The 27745-nt window shown below is 54.2% G+C and overlaps 1 protein-coding gene across 1 annotated transcript in view; it reads left to right on the top strand.

Moving 5' to 3' along the window:
* The first annotated feature begins 214 nt into the window (after nucleotides 1–214).
* DTX1 (deltex E3 ubiquitin ligase 1) overlaps nucleotides 215–27745 on the top strand; it is a 37110-nt gene continuing 9579 nt past the window's right edge. The window contains exons 1-2 of the mRNA XM_065889905.1: nucleotides 215–577; nucleotides 17762–18440. Coding sequence (XP_065745977.1) covers nucleotides 319–577; nucleotides 17762–18440 — 938 coding nt within the window. The 5' untranslated portion in view covers nucleotides 215–318. The remainder of the gene's footprint in view (nucleotides 578–17761; nucleotides 18441–27745) is intronic.

The following is a 27745-nucleotide window of genomic DNA, read 5'->3' as shown; positions in this document are numbered from 1 at the left end:
TGCTTCACTCCCTTATCGGAGCCCAGGGAACCAAGGAATCTAGAGCACCGTTTTCCCCATCGTAAGAAAGACACTTGCTCTCCAGACCAGCACCTTTACCTGAGACGGCTCTGCGGGAAGGGGTCTTGGAGCCTGGAACACCAGCCCACACTCCTTTAACTGAGGCCTCTGGGCCTCAGAGAGGGCAGAGAGTTAGAAAGGAGGCCGGAGAGTCCTTGCTGCCGCCCTGGGGAGAGAGGAAGTTCCCCACCTGCTCCCAGGCCCAGGAGGAGCTGAGCCAGTAATAGTAGGGTCCTGGCCCCTGAGGCAGCAGCGGCCATGTCACGACCAGGCCAGGGTGTGACGATGCCCGTGAACGGGCTGGGCTTCCCACCGCAGAATGTAGCCCGGGTGGTGGTGTGGGAGTGGCTGAATGAGCACAGCCGCTGGCGGCCCTACACAGCCACCGTGTGCCACCACATCGAGAACGTGCTCAAGGAGGATGCCCGTGGTTCTGTGGTCCTGGGGCAAGTGGATGCCCAGCTGGTGCCCTACATCATCGACCTGCAGTCCATGCACCAGTTTCGCCAGGACACAGGTGAGTGGACTCACTACCCTCCCCACCCCACCACCACCACCATCACCACCACAATACCACCTTTCATGGCAGGATGCTGAAATGCCCCCCGGCATCCCTGAAGAGGGAGCACAGAACTGCGGAAGGCCAATCTGCTGATCCGACCCCCTCCCCCCAAAAGGGACAGTCTAGCAAAGTCCTGTTGAAGACCTGAGTTCCAGTCCAGCCTCTCATATTAGGAGTGGGGCTGTTGGCAAGTTACAGCACCTCTCTGAGCCTCAGTTTCCTCATCTGCAAGATGGATGGGTCAGTGTCTCTCACAGCTGTGTGAGGGTTCAATAAAATTGTGCTCACTGAGCAAAGAACCTAGAAGATCATTGGCACTCAATCATCAGAGTAAAAAGGCTTTTCATGCACTTCCTCATTTGATTTTTTCCAACTGTTACAGCCAGACTCACTATTATGTTAGTGGTAGTAGTAGCCATCCCATTTTACAGATGAAGAAACTGAGTCTCACAGAAGTTGAGTGATTTAAACTTAAAGCTGGGATTTAAGCCCAATTGATTTCCAGAACTGAAACTCTTAACTGGTATCTTATATTGGCTCTAAGTATTGGTATTGTAGGGGTGATGTGATGGTGGTTGTAATGATGGGGGGGGTGAGGGTGTTGGTGGTGTTGATGGTGGGGGGGGTAATGTTGGAGAAGATAGTGTCAGTGGTAGTATTGATTGTGGAATTTGTGGTGGTGGTGTTGGTGGCTGTGTTGGTGGTGGTCTTGGGAGTGGTGTGATGGTAACGATGGAGAAGATGAGGTTGGTGGCAGTCTTGGTGCTGTGTGATAGGTGATGATGGTGGTAAAAATGGGGATGTCCCACTCTCAGCATTTTTGTTTGCCACCAATGCGGAGATCTCCCTAGTCATTGTTGCCTGGTGGTCTCTACGACAAGCTTGGTGGGCAGTGGGGAATGGTGAGGTCCTGCCTGCCTCATGGAAGCTGCCAAGGAATCCTTGGCATGTTCACCCCCAAGGACCAGCTGATGGAGGTTTGAGGGAATTACAGTGAATCCCTAGATGACAAAACTGCATGTAGCAACCGTGGGGACAGGAGGACACTTTCCTTCTCTCTTAGAGCTGGGCTGTCCAATATGGTAGCCACTAAGCCCACGTGGCAATTTAAATTTACATTTAATTAAAATTAAGTAAAATTTAATTCCTCGGTCCCACTAGCCACATTTCAAGTGCTCAATAGCTGCATGTGTCTCGTGGCTACTGTATTGGACAGCATAGATCCAGAACATCACCATCACCAAAGAAAGCTCTAGTAGATAGCTCTGCTCTAGAACATTGCTTGGTGCCTACAGGGTGGAAACACAGGCAGAATCATAACAGATGGTTTGTTGATGTTACTTTTCAGTACGTCTGTGTTCCAAAACACCAGGTATTGGCAGCAGTCACGGGTGGTACCAATCGTTCATTCATGCCATCATCGATTTACTGACCTCCTATTGTGTGTTCGACCCCGTGCTAAGCCCTAGAATACTGCAAGGAGCAAGACAGCCAAGGTCAGGGAATTCCCTGGTGGTCCAGCCGTTAGGACTCGGTGCTTTCACTGCCATGGCCCCGGTTCGATCCCTGGTCAAGGAACTAAGATCCTGCAAGCCACGCAGCACGGCCAAAAAAAAAAAGACAGCCAGGGTCCTTAGTAGAGGTCTATTTGTGGAGGACTTATGCTGGAGATTCCAATGTAGTCGGCAAGCAAGCAAACACATAACCACACAGATAATCAGTTGCAGGTCTGAGAACATGAAATAAACTTGGTCTAGGAGTGGTCAAGAAGGCTAATCTGAGGAAGTCAGGTTTGAATAGGAATCTAAAGAATGAGTGTGGGAGACAGTGCTCCCAGCAGAGGGAACAGCCAGTGCAAAGGCCCTGTGGTGGGAAGGAGCAGAGTACGTTCAAATCCATTGCGTTTGGAGTGCAGTGGATGAGGGAAAGGTGGTACGAGATGAGGCTGGGGCAGGGACCAGACATACGGCACTGGACAGCCGTGAAAAGGGCTTTGGATTTTATCCTGAGAGTAGAGGAAGTCACCATTGAATCCTGGTGCCAATCCTTCCAGAGAGGCAGAGTCCCTGGCGGTGAATTGCTAGGCGTCCCCTGCCCCATTCTCTCTGGTTTATCCTGGAACCGTCTCTGGTGGAGGGCAGGGGTCTGACAGCAGAAGGAGTGTGTTTTCTCCTTGGCTCGGTGGTCTGCGTTCTGTAGGTTCAAAGCTATTGGGGGGGCGGGGGCGGATTTTCCAGGGCGTGACTTATGGTCCCTCAGAAGCAGCAAAAGCCCCACCCAAGGTTGCCAACTTGGCCACTTTGCCTTTGATCTCCACACTCCTGTTCAGGGCTCCTTTTCTATCCCCACACCCCCACTTGGGCTCCTAACGCCCCAAACTCCCTCCATTCCCCCTTTCAGCAGGTCCCTTACTCTCAATGGCACCCCTCTTATGGGTCAGCCTCGCTGGATCCCCCAGAAGTTCAGCTTCAGTCGTCTTCCCACTGCCCCCTCCGGGAGCTGCTCACTCCACACCTGCCCCCTGTTTGCCGGAAAAGGGAAAAAAAAATACTCATCCCTCCACAGGCCCCTGGGAGCCTGCCAAGAACCCCAACAAGGGAGGAAGGCCTGGAAACCTGTGGGGCCGGCAGGGGACCTAGGATGCCTGGAAAACTGCTAGAGGGAGGGGCAAGATGTCTCCCACCAGACGTGTTATAATGTGATCGCCCAGTTCTCCCAGGAGCAATACAAAGTCAAGGAAGGACATCTTGTCCTCATAGTTAATGGTCCAGAAAAGAGCCTCAAGCAGGCATTGTCACCTGTCCAGACCTCAGTTTCCACATCTGTGAAATGGGCAAGAGTATCGCTTTGCTAGCAGGACTGTTGAGTTGATGGAGAGAACCACACGTTATTTCATCCCACAGACCTTAACTAATTACCCACCATGTGCCTAGCACGTGCTGAACACTACAGATGCACGAAAGATGAGTCGGAGATCCTACATCTTGAAGATCATGGTACACAGACACACACACAAACAATATAAAGTTGTAAAACCCAAAGCTCACGTGCATGTACTGAAATGAACACAACCTCTCTCTAGATTTTCTCATTGTAAAATTCTTGATAGGTTCATTGAAGCCGAACTTTAAGTTTTTGTGGGAGGTAGCAGCATGCCCCAGCGCCCTGACTTTGGAGCTGCAGACTTTCTGATAAGGTCAGATAGTAAATAGTTTAGCCTCTGTGGGCCCTACAGTCTCTATTGTAACTGCTGCTATAGCTTAACTCTCCTGCTGTAGTTTGAAAGCAGCCAGACAGTATGCAAATGAATGAATGCGTCTGTGTCCTGATAAAACTAGTTGCAGCCGCTGACATTTGAATTTCATATCATTTTCACGGGTCATGAACTCTTTTTTTTTTTTTCCCAAACATCTGAAAATGTAAAAACCACTCATCTCGAGAGCTGTGCAAAGGCAGGCAGCGGGTGGATTTGACCCGCGGGCTGCAGTTCACCAACCCCTGCCCTAATACGTTTTTAACCTGCCCATGGGGTAGGACAGCAGTGGTGCCACGGCATGCCCAGTGTGGCCTGTACACAAATACTCGCCTCGTGGCGTGTGCCGAGGTGCACACGTGTGTGCATACACGCACACAGGACCAATCTGCTTGACTCACAAATGCCCTGTCTATATGCCTGTCATGCGGCCAGCGGAAGAAAGCCCAGATGTCAGGCTTGGACCACAAGGGAAGGGCCAGGCCTGCTCCCATGGGGGCTGCTGTTTGTTCAGCTGGTGCCCCGTCACCTCTCCCCTGCTGGGCTGTTTTCATCGCTCTGTACAGGGGATGAGGTTCCCTTTGAAGCCCAGCAGGTCTGGAACCTAAGTGGCAGGGATGCTGTGACCCTAGTGTTCCTTTCACAGGCATATGACCTAACCAATTCCTAGGCAATTTCCAGATTTCTCCCTGAGCTCACATGGCTGGGGGCAGAGGGAGGGCCACCTTTCCGACTGACTGGTGACGCCCATTCTCTTCTCCCACTGCTGCTGGGGGCACTTATGGTAGCCTTCTGCCTATTCTGTAGATGGGACAGCTGAGGCTGGGTGAGGCCAGGCTGGGGACCATCCACAACTACTGTCCCCACGACTCAAAGCACAGCTGTGCCTGGCACTCCCAAGCTGTCAGGCTGGAGTCACAGGTGGCGGCTGGTTTCAGCATCTTCCAAGCCTACATCATCCCTTCTCTGGGTACCTGGAGCTCCACTCAGCCCTGGTGCCCTTATGGGAACATCCTGTCTGAAGACACACTTAGGCTGCTGGAGACCAGGTGGGGCCACCCAGTGGGAAGAGCAGCCATCACTGGGGAAGGCACCGCCAGAATTTAGACTCCTAGGCAGGTCGTTGTATCGATGGAGAGATAGAGGCCCAGAGAGGGTGAGTGACTTGCCCGAAGTCACACAGTCGATCACTCTTCTGGAACCCAGGCCTCTCAGACAGGTCTCAAGGTGGAGAATAAGGTGACATTCAACGAGCCAGCTGAGAGAGTCCCCTCCCCCTTCTCCCTTGAGAGCTCTGGCTCGTTGCCAGATTCTGTACCAAAGCAGAAACAGCCTGTGCAACCCCAGAGGCCTCCAGGGCCCAGCTACCCGGTTACAGGACCCCTTGGGACCCTCTCGCAGACAACCTGGAGGGCCCCAGGGGGCTGGGCCTGACACCAGGGGCAAGAAGGATGTGCGTTTGGACTGGAAAGGGTCCGTCCACTGGTGGCCGCTGGTCCAACTAGTCCGTACGTGGGTGTCTCCCACCACCACCTGTCACACTGCCTGCATCTCCACCCTTACAGATCCATCCTGTTGCCTCTGGCTGCTTGTCTGGCTCCTGGAGTCTCTTCTGGTACCATAAATTCATCATCATTTTTATTTGACAGTCATTGGTGCCTGCTCAGTACCAGGCCCTGGGCTGGTTCCTAGGAACTCAGAAAGAAGGACAAGACCCCTGCCAAACTGACTTCAGCATCTAGTGAAGGCAAAGACAAATATCAATACATATCATGGGAACGGCAGTTGAACTCGTGGATTCAGATATAGATCTGAATTCCAGCCTGGCCCCATGCTGGCTGTGTGACCATGCGCAAGCCCCTTAACCTCTCTGAGCCTCAGATTCCTGCTCTGTAAAATGGGAATAAGAATAGTTCCTACCTGAGAGGATTATTACCCTGAGCACTCAATGAGGTGATGTAGGTAGAAGCATGGGGAATATTGCTTTGCTCACAGCACTCACGCTGCAGTAGGAAAAAGATCTAAAGACCTCATAGGAGAGGTACAGGTTACCCTTGACACATGATGTGGGCAGTGTGTGCCTGGGGCCTCTGATAGGGAGGACTTCCTGGAGGAGGAATCCTCCAAGACTTTGTATGGTTTGAGGAACACTTCTGGCTAGAGGACACCCAGGCCTGAGTGGAAAACGGAGGCAGTGACAGAAGTGGGAAGAGGTAAGGAGCGGAAGGGAGGCCTCTTGAGTCCCACCGGGCACGGCCGGGCTGCCAGCTGTCACCCTTTAGCGGCCAGGCCCCAGGGGACCCGGAGTCACACTGCAGGACCAGCCTCGTTAATCATGGGCCCTTGGAGGCCAGAGCTGAAGCAGGCTGGGCAGGGGCTGACGTAGGCCCTTCCTGACCCATTTTATACATAGCAAAGGTGAGGCTCAGAGGGTGGGGAGCCACCTGCCCAAGCTAGGAAGAGATGGATCAGAGATTCAGATCTAGGTGGTCTGCAGCGCCCACCCTGCGCCAGGCCTGGCTGCCCCAGCACCTTGGACAGCGCCCACCCACGGCTGGACCAGTCCTGTGGGGTGTGGGTGTGAGAGATCCTGGGTCAAATCCTCCCCATAGCCTCTTCTCTCTCCTCTCATGTACCCTGCCTCCCCTCTCCATCCTTTCCTGCTCTCTCCAACGCCCCCCCGCATCGGTCCAAGGGAGCTAGGGTCTGACCTAGAGATGAAGGAGGTGACGGAAGCTGTGATGCGGAAGTGTGGGGCTGGAGTAGGCGAGGTGATAGGGAAGGTGATGAGAGCCGTGGAGGGGGGAGGGGCCGGGGAGGTGTTGGGGACCATGACTGGGGCTATTGCTGGTGGGGTGGAGTTGGGGGTGTAATAAAGGGGACCGTGATGGGGAGGGTAATAACGGCTGTGATGGAGGGGAGTGAAGGGGGAGGCATGGGGGTTCTACAGAGGGGATGACGGGGGATGTGATGGGAGGGTAATGAGGAGGGGCCAGGATGGGGAGGTGATGGGGCAGGACTGGTCACGGTGGAGCTGCCCATTCAGGCTGTGGGCAGTGGGATCCCTAGCTCCCTCCTCAGTGCGGTATTTTCAGGGTATGGAAGGTGCCCAGGGCCCTCCCACGCCTCCCTCCCCGCACACCTGTGTCTCCCTGGGCCTCCCTCCTTCCTCTCACTCCTGCATCACACCCAGTGGTAGCCACTCTGCAGGACGGCCTCCAGGTCCCAAGACAGTTGCCCCCACCATGAGTCCCCCTGGCCTCCCAGTCCACAGAGGCACCCCACCAGCTGCCAGCTGCCCTAGGCTGATACCAGCTGAGAGCAGGGGGCCCCAGATCTGGAACTGGCTGCCTCAGGGAGCCCTGTTGGTGCGGCCCAGGCTCTAGATTCCCTCCCTCGCAGCCCTCTGGTAACTGTGGGGTGGGGTGAGGGGGTGCTGGCTTTTGACTCCGGGTAAACCACACTCCCCATGAACCTCAGTTTCCTCCTCTGTAATATGGGTCCAACAACAGGACTCTCTCATGGGATTGTGGTCAGTACTAATTTGTTCATTCTTTCAGCAGGAATTTAATGAGTACCTGCTATGGGCCAGGCACCGTCCTAGGCACTAGGGATGCAGCAGTGAACAGGACAGATACAAATCACTGCCCTCAAAGCCCTTGTATTTTGGTAGGGGTGATGGGCATGACACAGGTGGCCAGACGCTGAGGAGGTCCGGGATGTGGGGCTGTTCCTGATCTTTGGGCTCCAGGAGCAGGCAGGCCGGAGACTGAGTCTCCCCCAGGTCCTGTGTAGCTGCGTCCTTGCTCTGTCACCCTGGCCAAGCACCTCTCCCTCTCTGGGTTCCTCCCATCGTCCCTCTGGAGCTGCTCCAGGCTGCCACCTCCACCTGCCTGAATAGGAGTGGCAGGCGGGTGATGGGCAATGGGAGGGAGTCTGGCACTGGGCCGTGGAGCTGAACACCCTGAAATGCAGAACAAAGGAGGAAGCAATCAAAGAAGGCAGCGCTGGTGACCGGGACAGTCCTGCCAGCAGCTGCAGCATGGCTACCTCTTCTGCCGATGACAGGCTGGGCCTCGCCGCCACTGAGCCTTCGTGCCCTCTCCTGCCCACTGCAAGCAGAGCAAGCAGGGCACGCCAGGGGAAGCGTAGGGTTCACCTGAAATTGCACGTGATGGAGCCCTCCCCAGGTTCCTCTCTTCCAGGGAACAAAGGTTCATTCGTGCCAAGGCGCTAGTCACCTGGGGCTGTGAAAATAAGAGTCAAGGAGCCTGGGGTCAACATCTATCTCTAAGTTGTAGGTGATCTGGACAAAGCCGCTTTCGCTTTCTGGGTTCCAATTTCTCCATCTAGAAAGAGGCGGAAAATTCAGATGCTTCCAGGGCCCGGGCAGCCAACAGAAGTGTGTGCAGTGGCTGGGAAGGCAATGGCGTTCCACTGTTGTTCTCTAGTGCCTGGTACACAGTAGCCGCTCAGTAAATACTTGAAAACACGAACGGAGTGACTGTGACTGAGCTTCTGCTAACTGTTGCCTCGGGGCTGCCTCTTTGGATAATTGGTGATTTTTGAAATCCAGACTTGAGTGAGTCCACCCCAGTTTTTAAATGCCTGGTCATTATATTTACAAGATGTAAACAGCGTGGCGCCCAAGACAAAATCAAATGCCCCCTCAACTTGCAATCTCCAGCCTAGACATTTGTAGTACTCAGGTAGGTTCACTTGTGTGTGTTTGGCCATTCATTCATTCACTGACTCATTCATTCATTTAGCCAGCATTTTCCAAGTACCTACTTCCCTGTGCTCCTGGCTATAAAGGGATGCTAAGGTGGCTGAAAGCCAGCCCAGCCTTTGAGAGGCTTCCAAGTTGGAGGGCACAGACGCCTCAACACTTAGTGAGCTCTGTGCTTTAATGGCGGTACTGTAGGTGGAAGGTGCTATGTGAGTCCCAAGGAGGAAGCGATTCTCCCTGAGGGTGGCAGAGACGATTTTAAGAGGCCAGTGCTTGAGCTGAACCATGACAAGTGTGTGGGAACTCGGCAGGGAGGGAAGTGGGGTGGGGTGGGTTGCAGGACATTCCAGACGGAACAGCATGTGCAAATACACTGAGGCACAGCCATGCGTGATGTGTTCAGAGAACTAGAAGTCTGGTGTCGTTAGAGTGTGAGGCTGTGCGGACAGCTTGTAACGGGCCTTGAAGATGAGCTAAAGAGCTTAGACTGATTCATTCCTAAGGGCACTAGGGAGCTATTGATGGGTGTTGGGCAGAGGAGTGATGTGGTCAGACCTGAGTCTGTGAAAGATCCTCTGGCTGCCTTGGGAGAATGCATTACGGGGTGCGAAAGGTGGAAACCGGGACACAGGACGGAGGCTGCTGTAGTAGTCCATGCAGGCAGTCATGGTGGCTTGGACCAGGGTGGTGGCAGTGGAAGCGGGGAGAAGTTCAAATCTGGCTGGGCTGAATCCTGGCTTAATAACTTAGCTGTGTGATTTGGGTAAATCACTTCACCTCTCTGTTTTGGCAATTGTACAAGGCAATGATAAAAATGGTACCTGTTCTGTAGAGTGTCATGTGGATTAAGAATTAACATGTGGGGCTTCCCTGGTGGTACAGTGGTTGGGAGTCTGCCTGCCGATGCAGGAGACACGGGTTCGTGCCCCGGTCTGGGAGGATCCCACATGCCACGGAGCAGCTGGGCCCGTGAGCCATGGCCGCTAAGCCTGCGCGTCCGGAGCCTGTGCGCCGCAACGCGAGAGGCCACAGCAGTGAGAGGCCTGTGTACCAAAAAAAAAAAAAAACAAGATTTAACATGTGAAACACTTAGCTCAGTACCTGGCACAGAGCAGACCCTCTGTGAGTGTTTACCATCATGATGATGAGATGTCTGTTTCACAGATGAGGAAGCAGAGGCTTGGCAGGGTCAGGGCACCTGCCCAACACCATGAGGGCTCCAGGGGATAGAGGACTCTCTGCTCCTTCTGCTTCCTACCCTCTCATTTCCGTCTCTCAGCTGCTGCTGCCATGCCTGGGGGTCTGAACCCGAGTGTGTTGGAAGCCAGGTGACTGGGAAGACACACACACAGCCCATAGAGTGGGCAAAGCCAGCTTGCAGCCGCCAGCAGCCTCCAAAGCGAGGGCCTTTTGAAACCAATTTGAAGGTGGTAGCCTCTCCGAGTGCCGTGCAGCCCCTCAGCCTTCCCCGGGCAGGGCTGGAGACCCCCTCCCCTCGCCTGCCCAGCTGCCAGCAGACCCTGGGGAGCCTGGGCCAGCTTCAAATGTGCAGAAACCACTAATGGGCCGTGGCTCTGTTGACAAGTCCCCTGGGAGAGTCTGGAGGGAAACAGAACACTGCGGGATTATTGATCACAGGGCGGGAGGGAGAGGGAGGTGCCCCGGGTCCACAGACTGCAGTTCGAATCCCAGCCCAGCCACCACCCCTAGGTGGACCTCCAAGTCCTCCCAAGGAGCTTCAGTTTCCCCATCTGCCAAATGGGGCTAACAGTAGTGCACAAAACCTCTAGGGCTATTGCGAGGACTGGAGGGCGCACATAAGCCCTTAGCACAGTAGCTGGCACAGAAGAATTCGATAAAGCAGGATGGTTATTGTTACTGCTGTCAGGGAGTTGGCCAGCCACACAGATCATCAGTCGAGGGGTTAAGGGAGAGGGCCGCTATTCCAGAAGGCCATGTAATAGTCTGGGTTTGAACCTCAGCTGTGTCCCTTACTTACTGTGTAACCTCCGTGCCTCAGTTTCCTCCCCTGGAACGTGGGCTAGTACAAGTGGAGCAGTGAAGGGAACATCTGGAACCGGGTGGCCTTGGGATGGCTTCTGGCTGGACCACTTCCTTGCAGATAACCTTGGACATGTTCCTACCCTGAGCTGTGCCTCTGTTTCTTTGCCTCTAAAATGGGATGGTGAACTCCCTGGCGGTCCAGTGGTTAAGACTCGGCGCTTTCACTGCCGGGGCCTAAGTTCCATCCCTTGTCAGGGAACTAAGATCCCTCACGCTCCGCAGCGCGGCCAAAAAAAAATCAAATGGGATGGTAATATCCCTACCTCATAGGGCCACTGTGAGGATTAAATGAGTTCACGTGAGCCTGGGCCACAAAAGTGTGTTCTCTGAGCGAGAATGATGGTTACGATGACTTCTGGGTTGGGGGAGGAATCAGGAAACTACCCCATTGGGGCCTGGCATCCAGTGGGTGTTGAACTCACGCTTAACCCACTGCCCAACCCCCAGTCACAGGCCTCAGCCAGCAGCGGGACTCCCCCCACCTGACAGGATGTCCCATGACTGCCTCCCACGGGCCCCCCTTCCCGTCAGGGTCTGGGTGCCCCCAAACTGAGGTCACTTCCCTCCGGGAAGCCACCCCCAGAGGGAGTGGTTTGTTGCTGGGCCTTGGGACTGGCTCAGCCCAGGGAGAAACACTTTGGAGACTAGAGAGGCAGACAGGAGGGCTTAGAACCCTCCCGTCTCTCTACAGAGTCAGCTTTTTCTTAAAGCCAAAAGCTGGAGGGCTGAGACACCCACACACCCCGCCTTCAGGCAGAGGGGTCAGATCAGGACCGCGTTCTCCAGCCAGAAACCTCTCACAGCGAAACAACTGAGGGCAAAGCTGAGGTAGTGAGTTCCCCGTCGCTGGAGGTATCCTAGGCTGGGCTACCACTTGGCTGAGTTAAACCCCTTAGAACCAGTCTAACCTGGCCTTTCCTTTGCTCCGTGAATAAAGCATTATCCCCAACCCTCCCAAGATTTCACTCTTCTGGGACCTCAGTTGTCTCCTGTAAAATGGGAATAATTCTGGTCCCTCCCTAGAAGGAACCGTGTGAGGATAAAATGAGTTAGTGCAAGGAAAGTGCTGAACACAGCCTCTGGCACATAGTGGGGACTCAGTAAACGTTAGCTTTATTGGTATTGCTGTAGCTGCGGTCTTCTCCCCCACCCCGTCCCCCCTCTCTGCTCCTCCGTTTCCTGGCCTAGCTCTCTCGTTCTCCCTGACTGTCCCTGACTGTCTCAGTCTCTAGGCTTCAGGATTCTGTTTCTTTGTTTTAATATTTATCTATTTATTTATGTATTTATTCTGGTTGCACTGGGTCTTAGCTGCGGCACGCCGGATCTAGTTCCCCGACCAGGGATCGAACCTGGGCCCCCTGCACTGGAAGCGTGGAGTCTTACCCACCGGACCACCAGGGAAGTCCTAGGATTCTGTTTCTTTAAGTCTCTCTGCCCCCCACTCTCCTGTATCTATCTGCCTTAGCATTTCCCATTTTGATCTCGGCCCTCTGTGCATGTGTGTCTCTCTCTGTCTCTGTGCCTTTCTCTCCCTCTCTTTTTTTTTTTTTTAAGATTTTTTTTTTAATGTGGACCATTTGTTTTTAAGTCTTTATTGAATTTGTTACAATATTGTTTCTGTTTTATGCTTTGGTTTTTTTGGCTGCGAGGCATGTGGGATCTTAGCTCCCTGACCAGGGATCGAACCCGCACCCCCTGCATTGGAAGGTGAAGTCTTAACCACTGGACCGCCAGGGAAGTCCCCTCTCTCCCTGTCTCTTGCTCTCCCCACCTGTGTCTCGATCTCTCTTTGGTTGTCTCTGCCCCAGGCATGAACTGGTCACTGGCTGCAGTGGCCGCGGCCGTCCCCACACCCGGTCTCCAGGGGCCCAGCTCCTGCAATCCTCCAGCTGACATTTGGCCAAAGCCCCTTTCCCCTCAGTTCATCTGGAACAAGATTGGAATTTTTCAACCAAACATTCCTAAGAAGCGAAGGAGGGGGTGGGGGGACAGGGAACAAAAGCAGACACAGAAACAGGCCCAGAAATAGTACGTGCTTGACACAGGTTCCTAACTGCCATGGGGACACGGACCCTGGTGGCCAGTGCAGCCGGGTACCCGTGAGGCCAGAGAAGGGGAGTGGACCCAGCAGAGCCAGTCCATGTTAGAAAGACCAGCCGTGCATCCAGGCCACCAGTCTGAGGCCCTTCCCATCTCCCAGGCTGAGGAACCTCCAGCCTCATCTTAGACCCATTGTTCTGGCCAAAAATCTAGGCCAGGGCCACTGGGGAAGAGAAAGAGTGTTTCCGCCGCTGCTCCCTTGGAAATCTCGAAATCGCAGCCCAGGCAGGTCACCAGGGAACCAGCTGGCCCCCCTCGGCCTGGTCCACGGCCAGCGTGAGCTGGGAGGTGGACGGACAGGCAGGCAGGCAACACTGGGCGCTTCAGGGTGCAGGGCCCAGCGGGGAGGACGGCAGCTGCCCTAATTACTCCAGCTCGCCAGGTTCCGATCTCGTTTGAAAAGGACTCCAGGGACGCAGCCTTTAATAACTACCAGTAAACAGGCAGGAAAATCAATACCGGCTAAATAGAGCCCTGGAGAGAGGGACGCCTGGGCTGGTTGGCCCTGAGCTGGCTGGGAGGAGCTCCCAGAGTCCTTTGTTACAGAGCTGGCCAATGCTGACCTTAGGAACCCTGTCCCTCCTTCCCCGGGGACCCCTTGTGCACTTTGGCCTCTGCTCCAGTCTGCACTCCCTCTTCTAGCAAGACCAACCCCTCCGGGCTTCCCTGGTGGCGCAGTGGTTGAGAGTCCGCCTGCCGATGCAGGGGACCGCGGGTTCGTGCCCCGGTCCGGGAAGACCCCACATGCTGCGGAGCGGCTGGGCCCGTGAGCCATGGCCGCTGAGCCTGCGCGTCCGGAGCCTGTGCTCCGCAATGGGAGAGGCCACAACAGTGAGAGGCCCACGTACCACGAAAAGAAAAAAAAAAAAAAAAAGACCAACCCCTCCTCTTTCCCACTCCCTCTGAGCCCCGACCTGTGCCAAGTAGGTTGCCTGTTTCAGTTGCAGACGCCTCATTTGTGCCTTGTGCCTAGTGCTGGGAACAAAAACATAGATCTGACCTGGTCCTTGTCCTCCTGAAAGTCATCAACCAGTGAGGGAGATTAAGAACAAAAACAAATCACGTAATGACAGTGCAAAGATATACATGCAGTAAAAAGCAGCATGTGCTAGCTATAGCAGCAGAACAGAAAAGCACTTCCTGGAGGAGGTGGGCATGTAGAGGGTTTTTTTGGGTGAGTAGGAGTTTGCCAAGTGACCAAGGGCTGGGAAAAGGTGAATGTGGGTAATGTATATAATAATAACAGCGTCTTAGCTAACATACCTCAAGCACTTACTGTAGCCAAGCGCTCTGCCAAGCGCCTATGATGTGCGTTATCTTACTCCGCCCCACAGTGATCCCTTGGGGGTGGGTATTCATACCCCATTTGACAGATGAGGACACTGAGGCTAAGCGTGGAGCCAGGACTGGCACACGGCCTGTGAGCCTTCTGAGTTGTTTCTCTCAGCCACTTCACTCTGCCCCTCCCACCCCTGACCCTGCCCTGCCCAGCTCAAGACCTGGCACACAGAGGTGATTGAATATAGCAAGTTCCCACCCCCTGCCTTCCCGTTCCGGGGTTACACCTTCCATGTAACGCAGCACCCCAACCCTTAACTGGGAGGCTAATGGTGGTACTTTGGACACATCGGACCTGAAGATCATCTGTCACGGGCCCTCATTTTGCAGATGAGGAAACTGAGGCTCTGAGAGGGGAAGACCAGGACTTGGGAGCAGATGGGAACAGGATCCCAGATTTTCCCTCTAACTAATCCCCTCTCAGGCCTGCCCTGGAAGAACACCGTTGTCAAGGAAAAAGTCAACATGCACATGCTAAATTAAAATGATAAACAGACTGGAGAATGAGGCTGCCCTGCAGGCCCGGGAGGGGGCAGTTTTCACACGACTGACTCTACGCCCGCCACGCCTCTCTCATTACAGCTACAGCTCTGTGCCTCGACTTCCCCAGCTCTCGGAGTCTGGGAGGTTGACAGAGGGCAGGGGGTAGCCCATAGCCCTTGGGATTCAAACAGAGAGAGCAGAGGAGTAGCTGTTTCGGCCCTGGGTCAGGACCCAAGTGAAGGTCAGATAGAGTCTGTGCCCGGGAGAGAGAAGCTTAAGCAAGGCAGGGGAAGGAGGGGGTCCTCAGGATGGACCATGATGGGTCCTCATCCATCTGGCCGCAGATTCCAGGGCCAGGCACCCTGGCGTTGTGCCAGTTGACAGTGGAAACACTCCCCACGTAGGGAGGGCCCACTGCGTGCTAGGCACTGTGCTAGGCACAAGGGATAGAGCCAGGAGTAAAGCAGGCAAGATCCCTGACCTTGTACGGGGGAGACAGAGAGTGAAGCAAGTCTGCAGATGAATGAATCACGCAGGTAGCACTGAGTGCCAGGAAGAGAGATAGAGCAAGGGAAGAGGGTGGCAATGGAGGGCCATGGAAGGGTGGCGTTTCCAATGAGGGGATGTTTGAACAGAGACCTAAAAGAAAGGAGGGGGAAAACTGTGAGAACGTCTGGGAGTGGCTAGGTCATATTCCAGGGGGAGGGGACAGCAAATGCAAAGGGCCTGAGGCTGGACATTGCTTCAGTTGTTTGAGGAACAGCAATGGGGCCAGGGAGTGAGTGAGAGGTGGGCTTTATAGACCCGCGGGACTTTGTAGAGGCTTTATAGACAATGTGGTGCTTTGTAGGTCATGGCCAGGACTTTGACTTTGACTCCAAGCAAGGAGGGAACCATGGGAGAATTTTGAGTCAAAGAAGAACTTGATCTGACTTGCATTGAATGAGATCCCTCTGGCTGCTGTGTGGGGAAGAGACGACAGAAGGCAAGGACAGGAGCAGTGACCAGTAATGAGTCTACTGCAATAGTCCAGGCAAGAGAAACACAGTGGCTTGGACCAGGTAGACTTGGTGCGATGGGGAGAGGGAGAAGTGGTCAGATGTGGGATGTATTTGAAGATAGAGACCACTGGATTTACTGATAGACTGGACGTGGGGTATGACATGAGAAGTCAGGGATGGGTCCAAGGATTGGGGCTTTGGGGCTTGAGCAAAAGGAAGGATGGAGCTGCCAGTAACTGCAACAAGGAAGGCTTCAGGAGGAGCAGGTTTGGGGTGGAGGAAGACCACAGCTCTGCTCTGGCAGAGCTGAGTTTGGGAAGCCCATTGGACCTGCATGGGAAAGTGCAGAGGGAGCAGCTGGATACACAAGTCTGGCTCTAAGGGGAGAGGATATTGGAATCATCAGAGTAGAGACACTATTTGTCTCGATGGATCCTTTTAGCAACCTTATAAGGAAGGTCTGCTTGTGCCCATTTTAGAGACGATAAAACTGAGGCTCAGAGCCATTGAGTTGCCTGATCACAGACACACAGCTGGAAAGTTGGGCGGCTGGGGCTTGAAATGAGGTCTGTCTGCCTCCCAGCCCTGGTGCCCCACCCAGACCCTGTGCTCTGTGGCTATTCTCACCAAATCCTCCCAGCAGCCCCGTGTGATCGGGGAGGGGTGGCTCATGGATTATCATCACCTTCATTTTCGAGATGGGGCCACCGAGACTTAGGGAGACTTAAGGGACTTGCCCACAGTTGAGGAGCAGTCAAGCGTGCAGCCTTCCTGCCAGTGTGCCACGTGAACCAAAAGAATCTCTCCACACTGGCCCCAAGGCACAGGGCAGGCTCAAGGCACTGAGAAGTCTCGCAGCCTGGACCTTGTTCATCTCTTTTTAACCCAGTGTCCATGGAGCCTTGCTCTCAGAAAGCATCTAGAATTGGGAAGCATGGAGCAGAGGCTGGGAGCCAAATTTCAGGGCCCCTGTTTTTAAAATGGGAGCGTGAATACCCACCTGGTTGGGGCTGTCACGTGGTTATGTTCATTTTGAATGACCACTCAGCACGAAGCCATCCACAGAGCAGATAGGCAGCACGTTTGCTAAAAGAAGGAACAAATAAACAAACAGATGCATGAAAAAAGGAGTAAATGAGTGGATGAAGGAATGGACCAATGCAAGGATAGCAAAAGGCATGACAGAATAAAACAACCGAACTCAGAATGGATCGATATCTGAACTAACGAATTCACTCACACGTTCAGCAAATATCTAGTGAACACCTACTGTGTGCAGGCGCTGCGGATACAGCAGTGAGTAAAACGAAGTCCTCGCCTTGTGGCAGTGACATTCTAGTGGGAGGAGACAGACAGAAAGCAAGATATATGTGTAACATATAACGTATACCAGATGGAACAGGGAAGGAGAGAAGGGAAAGTAGGAATGTGGAAGGGTGCACATGTTTATACAGGATGGTCGTAAGTGAAGGGATGATTGAAATCATGGATAGAGTTGCTGAAGGAGAATAAGTGCAGGTATGGATGATGGCAGGCATGGGTGAGCTAGAGAATTATTGAATGAAGGAACTGAGGAATACATGATGCACAAACCAAGGCAGGAATAAAGGAAGGCACGAATGAAAGAATTACGGAATGCATAAGTGAACTTGTGCTTGAAGTAATTACTGAATGGATGGACTGATGGACGGATTACTGAATGAGTGAGCTAATGAAGGAAAGAAGGACCATCAGTGTCGGCACGGTCGTGGCCTCTGTCGATCCCGGCTCCCACCCCAGGCTCTGACTCCGCTTCCCACCCGCTCCTTGTCTAAACAGCTCACACCCCCTTCTCCCTTCTCCTCCCCCAGGGCCTGTGATGGGCCACTGCTTCAGTGCCTGTGTTGACCCTTCAGTGGTGGGGGCAGCTTGCGACCCCCTGACCCCCTTGCTGACTTGCATCCCTGTCCTGACACCCCGCTTCCTTGCCTTCCACGCCCCCCTCCCCGGGCCCGCGCTCCTCTCGCCCCAGGCCATATGTGCTGACCCTCAAGCTCGCCCCTGCCCGTACTGACCCTCCAGCCCGTGCTGACCCCGGTGTTGTCCCCCGCCCCTCCGGCCTGTCCCGATCCCCCTGGCCGCGGATGTTAACGGCCCTCCGGTCCTGACTCCCGTCCCCCTTGTGAGCACAGGCACCATGCGGCCGGTGCGGCGCAACTTCTACGACCCGTCGTCGGCGCCGGGCAAGGGCATCGTGTGGGAGTGGGAGAACGACGGCGGCGCGTGGACGGCCTACGACATGGACATCTGCATCACCATCCAGAACGCCTACGAGAAGCAGCACCCGTGGCTCGACCTCTCGTCGCTCGGCTTCTGCTACCTCATCTACTTCAACAGCATGTCGCAGATGAACCGCCAGACGCGCCGGCGCCGCCGCCTGCGCCGCCGCCTGGACCTCGCCTACCCGCTCACCGTCGGCTCCATCCCCAAGTCGCAGTCGTGGCCCGTGGGCGCCAGCTCGGGCCAGCCCTGCTCGTGCCAGCAGTGCCTGCTGGTCAACAGCACGCGCGCCGCTTCCAACGCCATCTTGGCTTCGCAGCGCCGCAAGGCGCCCCCCGCGCCCCCGCCGCCCCAGCCGCCGCCCGGAGGACCAGCGGGCACGCTCGCCGTGCGCCCCAGCGCCACCTTCGCAGGCGCCGCGCTCTGGGCCGCGCCCGCCGCCGGCCCCGCCGAGCCCGCGCAGCCCCTCAGCGCGTCCCCGCGGAGCCCGAGCGCCCCCAGCGGCGCGCCCACCCCGGGGCAGAACAACCTCAACCGGCCCGGGCCCCAGCGCGCCACCAGCGTGAGCGCACGCGCCTCCATCCCGCCGGGGTAAGCCGGGCCCTGGGCGCAGGGGTAGCTGCCCACTGGGGCTAGGAACAAAGAATTACAGTAATAATTATAATAACCACAAGTAATATCTAGCATCTGTTAAGTATTCACTTTGTGCCAAGGGTTAACTAAGCACCTTAACGCTCATTTATCTCCAGGCGTAAGGACCCTGTGGGGTAGGGAGCGTCATCATCCCCAATTTACAGATGAGGAAACTGAAGCATGGGGAGAGTTAGTAACATTTCCCAGATCACACAATTCACAGTGATGGGTCCATAGCAGCAACTATAATGGTGTACAGTCCATGTTTATTATTTACTAAACTATCTACACCACCTCATTTATTACACACACACACACACCCCAAAATTCCACCATGCCCCTGCTACAGATGGAGAGGCTGAGGCTGGGAGAGGTATGGCACCTTCTGAGGGCCACCCAGGTGGAGAGCAGGGATTGGAATTCACACCAATTCCAGGATTCTGTGCTGTGCTGTCTTCGAATTTTTGGAGGGTTTTCACCCCTGCCCCAGTCCATACCCATCTCACGTGGAGGCTCAAAGCAAGCATTAGGCCCTTGTCCAAAACATTTCCCCTATAGGCCACATCTAAATATCACCATCACTTGGGGCTAATACTGTGATTTTCAAGCTGGGCTTTAGGGACTCCTGGGGTGACCCGAGATAGTGGCAGAAGAGGGTGGTGGTTAAGAGGTCAGGCGCACAAGAGCCAGCCTCTCTGCTCTTGTTTTAACCAGAGCAGCCCTTTTTGGAATCTCTTTTGTGAACTGGCTTTCCCAGCAGGATGTCACTGAGGAAGGGAACCCGGTTCACACCAACTTTGGAAGTCCCTGGGTTAAGGCATCCAGGCCCCGGGATAGGGACCCAGCGAGCCTGTCAGCTCCCCACCCTGGAGCCCAGGTTCAGCTGAGCTCAGCAGAGGACCAGGCCCTGAAGTGGTGGGAGAGAGAGGGAGGGGCAAAGACCTCGACCTCGAGATAGACCAGAGGGAAAAGAGCAGCTGGGCTGTGGGTCGTGGTGCCCAAAAGGCGGAACGGGCACCAAAAGTCAGCTCTGCTCTAATTCCTCTGGCACGGCCCAGGAGAGCGACCGTGCTGATCTGACCTCAGCAAAGGTCAGGCATGGAGACAACCTTTGAGGTCACCGTACCCAGGTCTCCCCTTTCACCAACAGAAGCTGAGGCCTGGGGAAGGGAAGGGACTCTGAATCAGGCTGCCCTTCTGAACCTTTGAGAATCTGACTGCTTGGGTTCAGATCTCCTCTTGGCAGCCACTTTCGAGCTGTGAGGTCTGGGGCAAGTCCCTCCCCTTCACTGAGCCTCGGTTTCATCATCTGTGAAATGGAAGCTGTGTTTCTCATCATAGCACCTATGTCGCAATGGTCCTGCGGTGGCAGCCGGGACTACCACTGTTATCCAGGAGGAGGGCTGGTATGGGGGGCAGGGGGGCTGTGATTTTCCATGGGAAGGACTACAGCAGCCACCGCCTGCCAGCCTCGCCCTCCCTTCCCCTCCTCGCCACCTTCCCCTCCAGGTCATTCCTCTATGGCCCGACCGTCCCAGTGCCCACGGAGAGGAGCCCTGAGGAGGTCAGGGAAAGCATCTTGGGGAAGCAGTGCGGGAGGGACTTACCCATCTGGGGATCACAGACAGGTTTTCACTGTGGCTCCTTGTAAATTGCGACCTGGCTCTGGCTCCCTTACGAAAAGAGAGGGTTGGAGGGCCCCAGAATGACAAGAAGAGTAGAACAGCAAGTTGGAGTAGATGCAGGAGGGGGCAGAAGCGGGAAAGTCCCAGGGGCCTTTGCAGCAAGAATTCAAGAACCTTCTCTCCGGGGCTGTATTGTTGAAACCCACTAGTAGATTATGAAATCAGAAGGTTGTAACCAGAATTTTCTGGCAATGGAATGGAATAGAATAGGATAGAAAAGAAAATATTGGCATGTGTCGTACACAGTAACAGTAAGAATTGTTCCGTGAACCTTTCGCATGATTTCTACGTGTGTTTAATGGGTCGCCAGGTGAAATGTATTTCTTAGTCACTGATGAAACTTTTGAAAGCCACTGTTTTAGGGCAAGCTGGGAATTGCTCAGTTTTAACTGCTCAGTATCGGTTCTCCAAAGGTGTACTGTGGGTGCATGTTTACAGAGACCAACAAGACAAACAGGGTCGAAACTGCCAGACATACAGCCAGCAAACGAGTAAATGAACACAATTGCTGGAGAGAGAGGGAAGTGCTGGGGAAGGTGGTGGGATGGGGTGGTGTGGTTGAGAGGGAACGGGATAGTCAAGGCAGACCCCACCGAGGAGGTAGGTAGCCGGGCCTGGAGAAAGGCTGTTCCAGACAGAGGGAACAGCGTGCACAGCTTCAATGGGGCTTAAAGGACACGGCACGTTTAGAGAAGGGCTAGAGGTGTGGGGAGGCCTGGAGTGTGAGGTGCCAGCGAGAACAGAAAAGGGCATCCCAGGCAGGGGCAGTGCAAGTGCAAAGGGGTGGGGGTGAGAATGAATCCAGCAGGTTCTGGAGACTGCGCAGGGATAGAGGTGGAACGGCAGGGGCTGAGATTTTTTCCATGTTGGGAGTACAGAGCCAGATGGCAGGGCCTGAGGTGGGGCCTGGGCTTGGTGCTGCCAGCAGTAGGGAGCTATAGAGTGTGCTTGAGCTCACGAGGGCTCTGGAGAGAAGAAAGATTTCTCCCTGGGGGTGCTGATCATTAAACATGTCCTCCTCTGACCTGCCAGCACCCGGCTCTCCCCAGCCATGTGCCCCCTACCCAGTCTGTATCACTCCCCCTCCCCTTCCTGGGAGCTCTTTCTGACCCTCTCTGAGACCAGACATTGGCCTGGAAAGGGGACATGGGGGACTGGTGGGGCTCCCTCATCCCTCCCTGGCCATGTAGACCCTGTCCAGTCTCACCCCTGCCCCTCTTAACAGACCCTCCCCAGCCAGACAAGCCTGGGTGGAGACCCCCCAACCCTCATCTCCAAGGAACTCCAGCTAAAAATACCCCTGGTTCAGAGTGGGGGGGTGGGTACAGGACACGTGGAGTCTCCTGCTGAGTGAGGGGAGTGGGAGGAAGGAGGCATGGGGATGGCAGACCCTGCTTCCTCCAGGCTGAAGCTTCCCGTTGCCAAGGTGCAGGCCTTGTGTGCAAGGTGAGGCCCTGGTGCAGCCTATGATGGGAAAGGGATGGGGTCTCTGAGGAGCTAGGCAGCCAGGCCCCCCACTCCACCCTGATCCCCAAACCCCACAGGGCCCCTCATGGCCCTTCTCACGGTCTCTCTGCCTCTGTGTTTGTCTGTCATTGTGCCTGGGCTGCCATAGCAAAGTGCCACAGACTGGGGGGCCCAAACAACAGAAATGTATTGTCTCGCGCTCTGGGGGCTGGAGGTCTGAGATCAAGGTGTCAGTAGGGTGGGTTTCTTGTGAGCCCTCTCTCCTTTGGCTTACAGATGGGCACCTTCTCCCTGTGTCTTCATATCACCTACCCTCTGTACCTCTGTGTCCAAATTTCCTCTTTATAAGGACACCAGCCATATTGATTAGGGCCCAACCTAATGACCTTGTTCATAACTTGATCACCTCTTCAGAGATCCTGTCTCCAAAGTGTCTGGGGGTTTGGGGGGCGTTAGGACTTCAACACATGAGTTCTGGGGTGAACACAATTCAAGCCACAGCCGTGTGTCTGTGACTTTCCTGTTACACTTTCTGAGTCTCAGCCTCCCTTTCAGTCTCTCTTTTTCTCCCTGTGACTGTGTCTCCCTGTCTCTGTCTGTGTCTGTCTCTTGTTCCTTCTCTCCTGCCTTTTTCTTTCCCTCTCATCAGCTCTCTCCCTCCCCTGCTCCCTTCTCTCCACCCTACCTCTCTCCTGCCGAGAGAGGTGCATGGCTTCCCCTCCCTGGCCTCAGTTTCCCCATCTGCCAAACGGAGCTAAAATCGCCCCCATCCGCACGTGCTGGCTCAGCAGAGCAGATGCGCGTGCAAATGCGTTTCAAATCACCGCACGTGATCCGTGTGCAAGGGAGGGGTGAACTCTGACATCGTTCTTTGTCCTCCTTCTTACCTCCCATCCTCGTCTCAGGACAGAGGTCCAGAGAGGGGCACTGACTTGCCCCCAGGCCACACAGCCAGTGGGGCCAGAGTGTCCCCCTGGCCAGGGTTTTTTTCCACTCCCCCTGTGACGGGGCGAGAAGCCAGCTGGCAGCCGGGGCCTGGGGGACAGACACAGAGGGGTGGGAAAGATCCACCCTGTCACCTGAGAGGGCAGCATCCAGCACTTTGGAACACAGCTGTGGGACAGACTCAGAGTTTCCAGCCCACGTGGTGGAGGGGAGAGGGAGGGGGACAGCTGCAGGCCTGTTTCCATTTACTGAGCGCTCAGTACGTCCCAGGCTCCATCTCACGGCTTTTACGTGCATCGCCTCTCTTGATGCACACAGAAACCCAAGGTGGCGGGTCCTATTATCCCCATTTTCCAGATGAGGAAACTGAGGCTCTGAAAGGCTGGCACTTGATCAAGGTCACGTGATTAGGACTCTGATTCAAAAACCCCAGTCGGCCACGGTACTGGGATACCCCACCCCCCTGTCTGCCCACTCCAAGTTTCCAGCCAGGGTCCCAGAGAGACCTGGCCCTGATTCTACAAGGTGTTGTGGAGTCCAGGGAGTAGATGGGCCCACAGAGGCTGAGTTTGGGCCCAGCTTCTGTGTCTCCTCTCACTGTGTGACCCCAGTGGAGCTTATTGCCCTCTCTGGACCTGTTTTTGCACCTATGGAGTGGGGCTGGCAACAAAGACCAACATGGGGGCAGATATCAGAGTGCCTGCATTTTCAAATCTGCCCCTAGCAGTGGGAGAGGGGGCTTACCCCTGCCGCTGCCCGTACATCCCTATCAGACTACAATGTTGCCAACCTAATCAGTGCCATCAAGATGCCATTTGAGTTTTGTTTTGCTTTTTTTAATATTTATTTATTTATTTTATTTTTGGCTGCGTCGGGTCTTAGTTGCAGCATGTGGGATCTTTCATTTTGGTGCATGGGCTTTTGGTTGCGGTGCGTGGGCTTCTCTCTAGTTGTGGTGTGCAGGCTCCAGAGCGCATGGGCTCTGTAGTTGCAGCACATGGGCTCACTAGTCGTGGCGCATGGGCTCAGTTGCCCCACGGCATATGGGACCTTAGTTCCCCGACCAGGGATCGAACCCACGTCCCCTGCATTGGAAGGCGGATTCTTAACCACTGGACCAGCGGGGAAGTCCTGCCATTTGAGTTTTCATACCTCTGGTTCTTAGCCTGAGAGCTTCTTCCTGTTTACTGGCCACCAGTGATTCCTTCTTTTACCGATCACTTGTTTATTTCTTTTGCGTCTCCTTCTCTTGGGCCCTTTATTACTTCCTTATTGATTTGCAAGTGCTTCTCCTGCATTAAGGGTATTAACCCTTTAACTGTCATCTTTCCCCAGTTTGCTATTTCTTTTTATCTTCTTTATAGCCTATGTTTGCTTTTTAATTAGTTAATCTTTTTATGTTCAGCGACTACTGTGTACCAGGCACTGTTCGGAGCCCTGGAGATACAACCATGAGCAAAACAGACAATCCCTGCCCTCCTGGAGCTCACATTCTAGTGAGAATATGGTAGAGAGTAGTAATGATTACAGAGGTAAAATAAAGAAAGGAAGGGGTGTGGGGGGTGGTGGGAGGGATGTAATTGTAAACAAAGAGGTCAGAAAAGGCCTCACTGAGAATATAACCTTTGAGAAAGGATCGAAGGAGGTTGAGAAGCAAGCCACGCAGAGAACTGGGGGGAGAGCATTGCAGACAGAGGGAACAGCTTGTGCAAAGGCCCTGAGGCAGGAGCAGGCCTGGTGTGTTCGAGGAGGCCAGTGTGGCTGGAGAGGCTACAGGGGATATGGGGTGGGAGAAGAGGTCAAAGATGAAATGGGGCCAGTCCTGCAGGGCCCCAAAGACTGTGCTGAGGACTTCGGGTTTTACTCTGCATGGGATGGTAGCCAGCGGGGTTGGGAGCTGGAGCCAGACTGGCGTGACTCTGTTGTCACAGGTTCAATCTGGATATGGAGAATAGGTGGGGAGGTGGGCTTTGATGTGGTGGGTGTGTTTGGGTGTTTTCCTTCTTCTTTTTATTTCCTGCAGTGATTTTACATTTATGTTCTAAAGAATCCACATTTTGTTTCTCCGGCTCTTTCCTGGGTATTACTTTTAAATGCTTCAAAAGTAACAAAGTCCCGAAAGGCACAACATGAAAAGTCTCACCCTCACCATGTCCTCAGGGGGCCCCTGGCCTGCCCACCCTCCCCCTTTTCCTGTTCTGGCTGGAGTGCCTTGGTCGTCACCCTGCCTCTCCTCTCGCTGGGCTCCCCCAGCGCCTCACCGCAAGGTCAAACCAAACTGCCCCATTCCCCCGCCCCCCAGACCTGAAGCACTTCCTGCCCTGCTCCCTGGGAGGCCAAACCACACACTCCTGTCTACGTGTCTGCCCCCGGCCCGGCCGTGGGAACCCACCGACAGCCCTCCCCTCCCCTCCCTTCCCTTGCCTGGGCTCCACCCCGGGCCGTGCCGTCGTCGGGAGCAGGGAGACCAGGAGGGTGGGGGAGGGTGACACGGAGCCCCCAGGCCTCTGGATAAACCTGGGCCCTAAATGACAGCCACCCCTCAAAATATCGCTCTAGGGGGACTTTAGTACCGTTGAACCCCTAGGAGTGGACGGGGTCAGGGGTGAGAGGTCCCATTTGACAGGGGGGAAACTGAGGCCCATAGAAGCTCAGCAGCCTGTTCAGGCAGGGGGTGGGGGGGGGGTGGCTGGAGCGAGGAAAGGGGAAGCGAGCCAGGCCACGGCCGCCGTTGATGGTTTGTGGCTTTTGCTGGACCCATGGGGCACCCTGTCTCCCTGGAGCTTGCCGTGACGTTCTCAGGCTCTGCAGAGGGGTTGGCGGTGCAGACCTGGCTGACCCCGGACTGTGGGGGTCAGGGGTTCAGGTACAGGACGAGTGGGCACTGAATGGGGGCAGGTGACAGGAGCAGGCCCAAGGAACAGGGGAGGGGGGGCCCATCCCATGCACTATTCAACTTCCTTCTCCCCATGACATGGCGCTCTCACTTCTGCCCCCTCCTCACCCACTTGGACCCATATGACTGAGGCATGAGCCTCCAGAGGCTCCCCAAGGGGCCATGGGGTAAGTGCCAGGTGTCTGGAGAGCATCTGAGGCCAGTCAGAGGACCTGAAACCACCATCAGAGAATGTGACATGCCTGGGGCCTGCCAGGGGCATGGAGGAGAGGGAGAGGACAGGGAGGCCAGCCTAGGTTGTGACTTCCTGCGTTTCTAGGGTCCTGAACCCCCTTGTTGCTTGGGACAGAGAGGAGTGGCCAGAGCAGGCAAATGTATCCACTCATGAAGCCCTCCATGCAGGCCTCCCAAACCTGAGCCAGCTCCAGGGTCCAGGTCAAAGGCTTTGGCCCACCTCTAGGGCACAGAGGGCTCAGAAGGCTGGCTCAACTCCAGGTGACCCCACAGATCCACCTGGTGGGCTCAGCTCTGGCCTCTGACTCAGAAACTCCAGGACCACTAACCAGCTGGTTGACCATTGTGAAGCCACTTCCCCTCTCTGGGCCTCATTCCGATCATTTGCAAGATAAATGACAAACAGATTTCAGTTCATGGGCTGGCTCTGCTTGAATGGAAATGACTTCCTGGAGCACTCTTGACAAGGATTCTGAAGTTGCATTTTAGCTTAGTGGAAAGGAGTGCTAGGATTGATTGGTGATGCCTGCCATGGGTGCTAGATAGGCAGTAATGCTACCTATGTCATGTATTTGCCATCCCTGCCCCAACCTTGTCTCTGGGGGCACATTTGGTGTTAGAACTACTGATTCTTTTTCTTTTCCTTTTATTTCTTTTTTTTTTATTAATTTTTATTGGAGTATGGTTGCTTTACAATGTTGTGTTAGCCTCCACTGCACAACAAAATAAATCAACCATACGAGTACAGATATCCCCTCCCTTTTGGACTTCCCTCCCATTTATGTTACCACAGTGCATTAGGTAGTTCTATACAGTATGTTCCCATCAGTTGTCTCTTTTATACATAGTATCAATAATGTAGATATGTCAATCCCAGTCTCCCAATTCCTCCCATCCCACCCCTTTCCCCCTTGGTATCCGTACATTTGTTCTCTACATCTGAGTCTCTATTTCTGCTTTGCAAATAAGATCATCTGTACCATTTTTCTAGATTCCACATTTTTGCATTATAATACAATATTTGCTTTTCTCTTTCTGACTTACTTCACTCTGTATGACGCTTTCTAGGTCCATCCACATCTCTGCAAATTACCCAATTTCATTCCTTTTTATGGCTGAGTAGTATCCATTGTATATATGTACCACATCTTCTTTATCCATTCCTCTGTTGATGGACGTTTAGGTTGCTTCCATGTCCTGGCTATTGTAAGTAGTGCTGCTATGAACATTGGGGTGCATGTGTTTTGTTTTTTTTTTAAATAAATAAATTTTTATTTTTTTATTTTTGGCTGCATTGGGTCTTCGTCGCTGCGCACGGCCTTTCTCTAGTTGTGGCAAGCGGGGGCTACTCTTCGTTGCAGTGCGTGGGCTTCTCATTGCAGTGGCTTCTCTTGTTTTTTTGAATTATGGTTTTCTCTGGATATACGCCCAGTAGTGGGATTGCTGGGTCATATGGTAGTTCTATTTTTAAGAACTACTGTTTCTAAGGACACCAGGCACCCCTCTGAAGAGACCAGAGAACTAGTAGACCGATTCCTTAACTGGCTCAACTCCTCCATTCAGTGCTTACTGAGTACCGATTTGCACCACGTTTCATCCTCAATCCTGGGGTCACAGGACTGGGTCAGAAGCTCACAGTCTGGTGGAAGAGATAAGAGTGGAACCCCACAACTAGGAAGCAAGACAGGAAATGTGTCCTCAAAAAAACAAAAGATAAACACAGTCCCCTGGGAATTCAAAGAAGGAGTGGTTATGTATTTGCTTGAGGTCGATCAGAAAAAGCCTCATGAAGACTGTGACCTTTGAACCTGTCTTCAAAGGGAAGATGTGAATTGGGAATAGACAGTACGGACAGGCAGGGGAAACAGTGTGACAAAGGTATGCAGACAGGAAAGGGCAGGGAACAGTGTGAGGAACAGCAACTAGGTAAATCTCCCCAAGTTATCTCATCCTGCCTTTGAACATTGCCTCCCAGCCAGGGCAGGTATGAGGCATCTCTGTTTGCTCTTCTGTGGCAAAGGAAAGAGAGGGAAGCC

This window comes from Phocoena phocoena, chromosome 13 (genome assembly GCF_963924675.1).
Source record: "Phocoena phocoena chromosome 13, mPhoPho1.1, whole genome shotgun sequence".
In the NCBI taxonomy this organism is placed as follows: Eukaryota; Metazoa; Chordata; class Mammalia; order Artiodactyla; family Phocoenidae; genus Phocoena; species Phocoena phocoena.
This window is presented reverse-complemented; position numbering and strand designations above follow the sequence as displayed.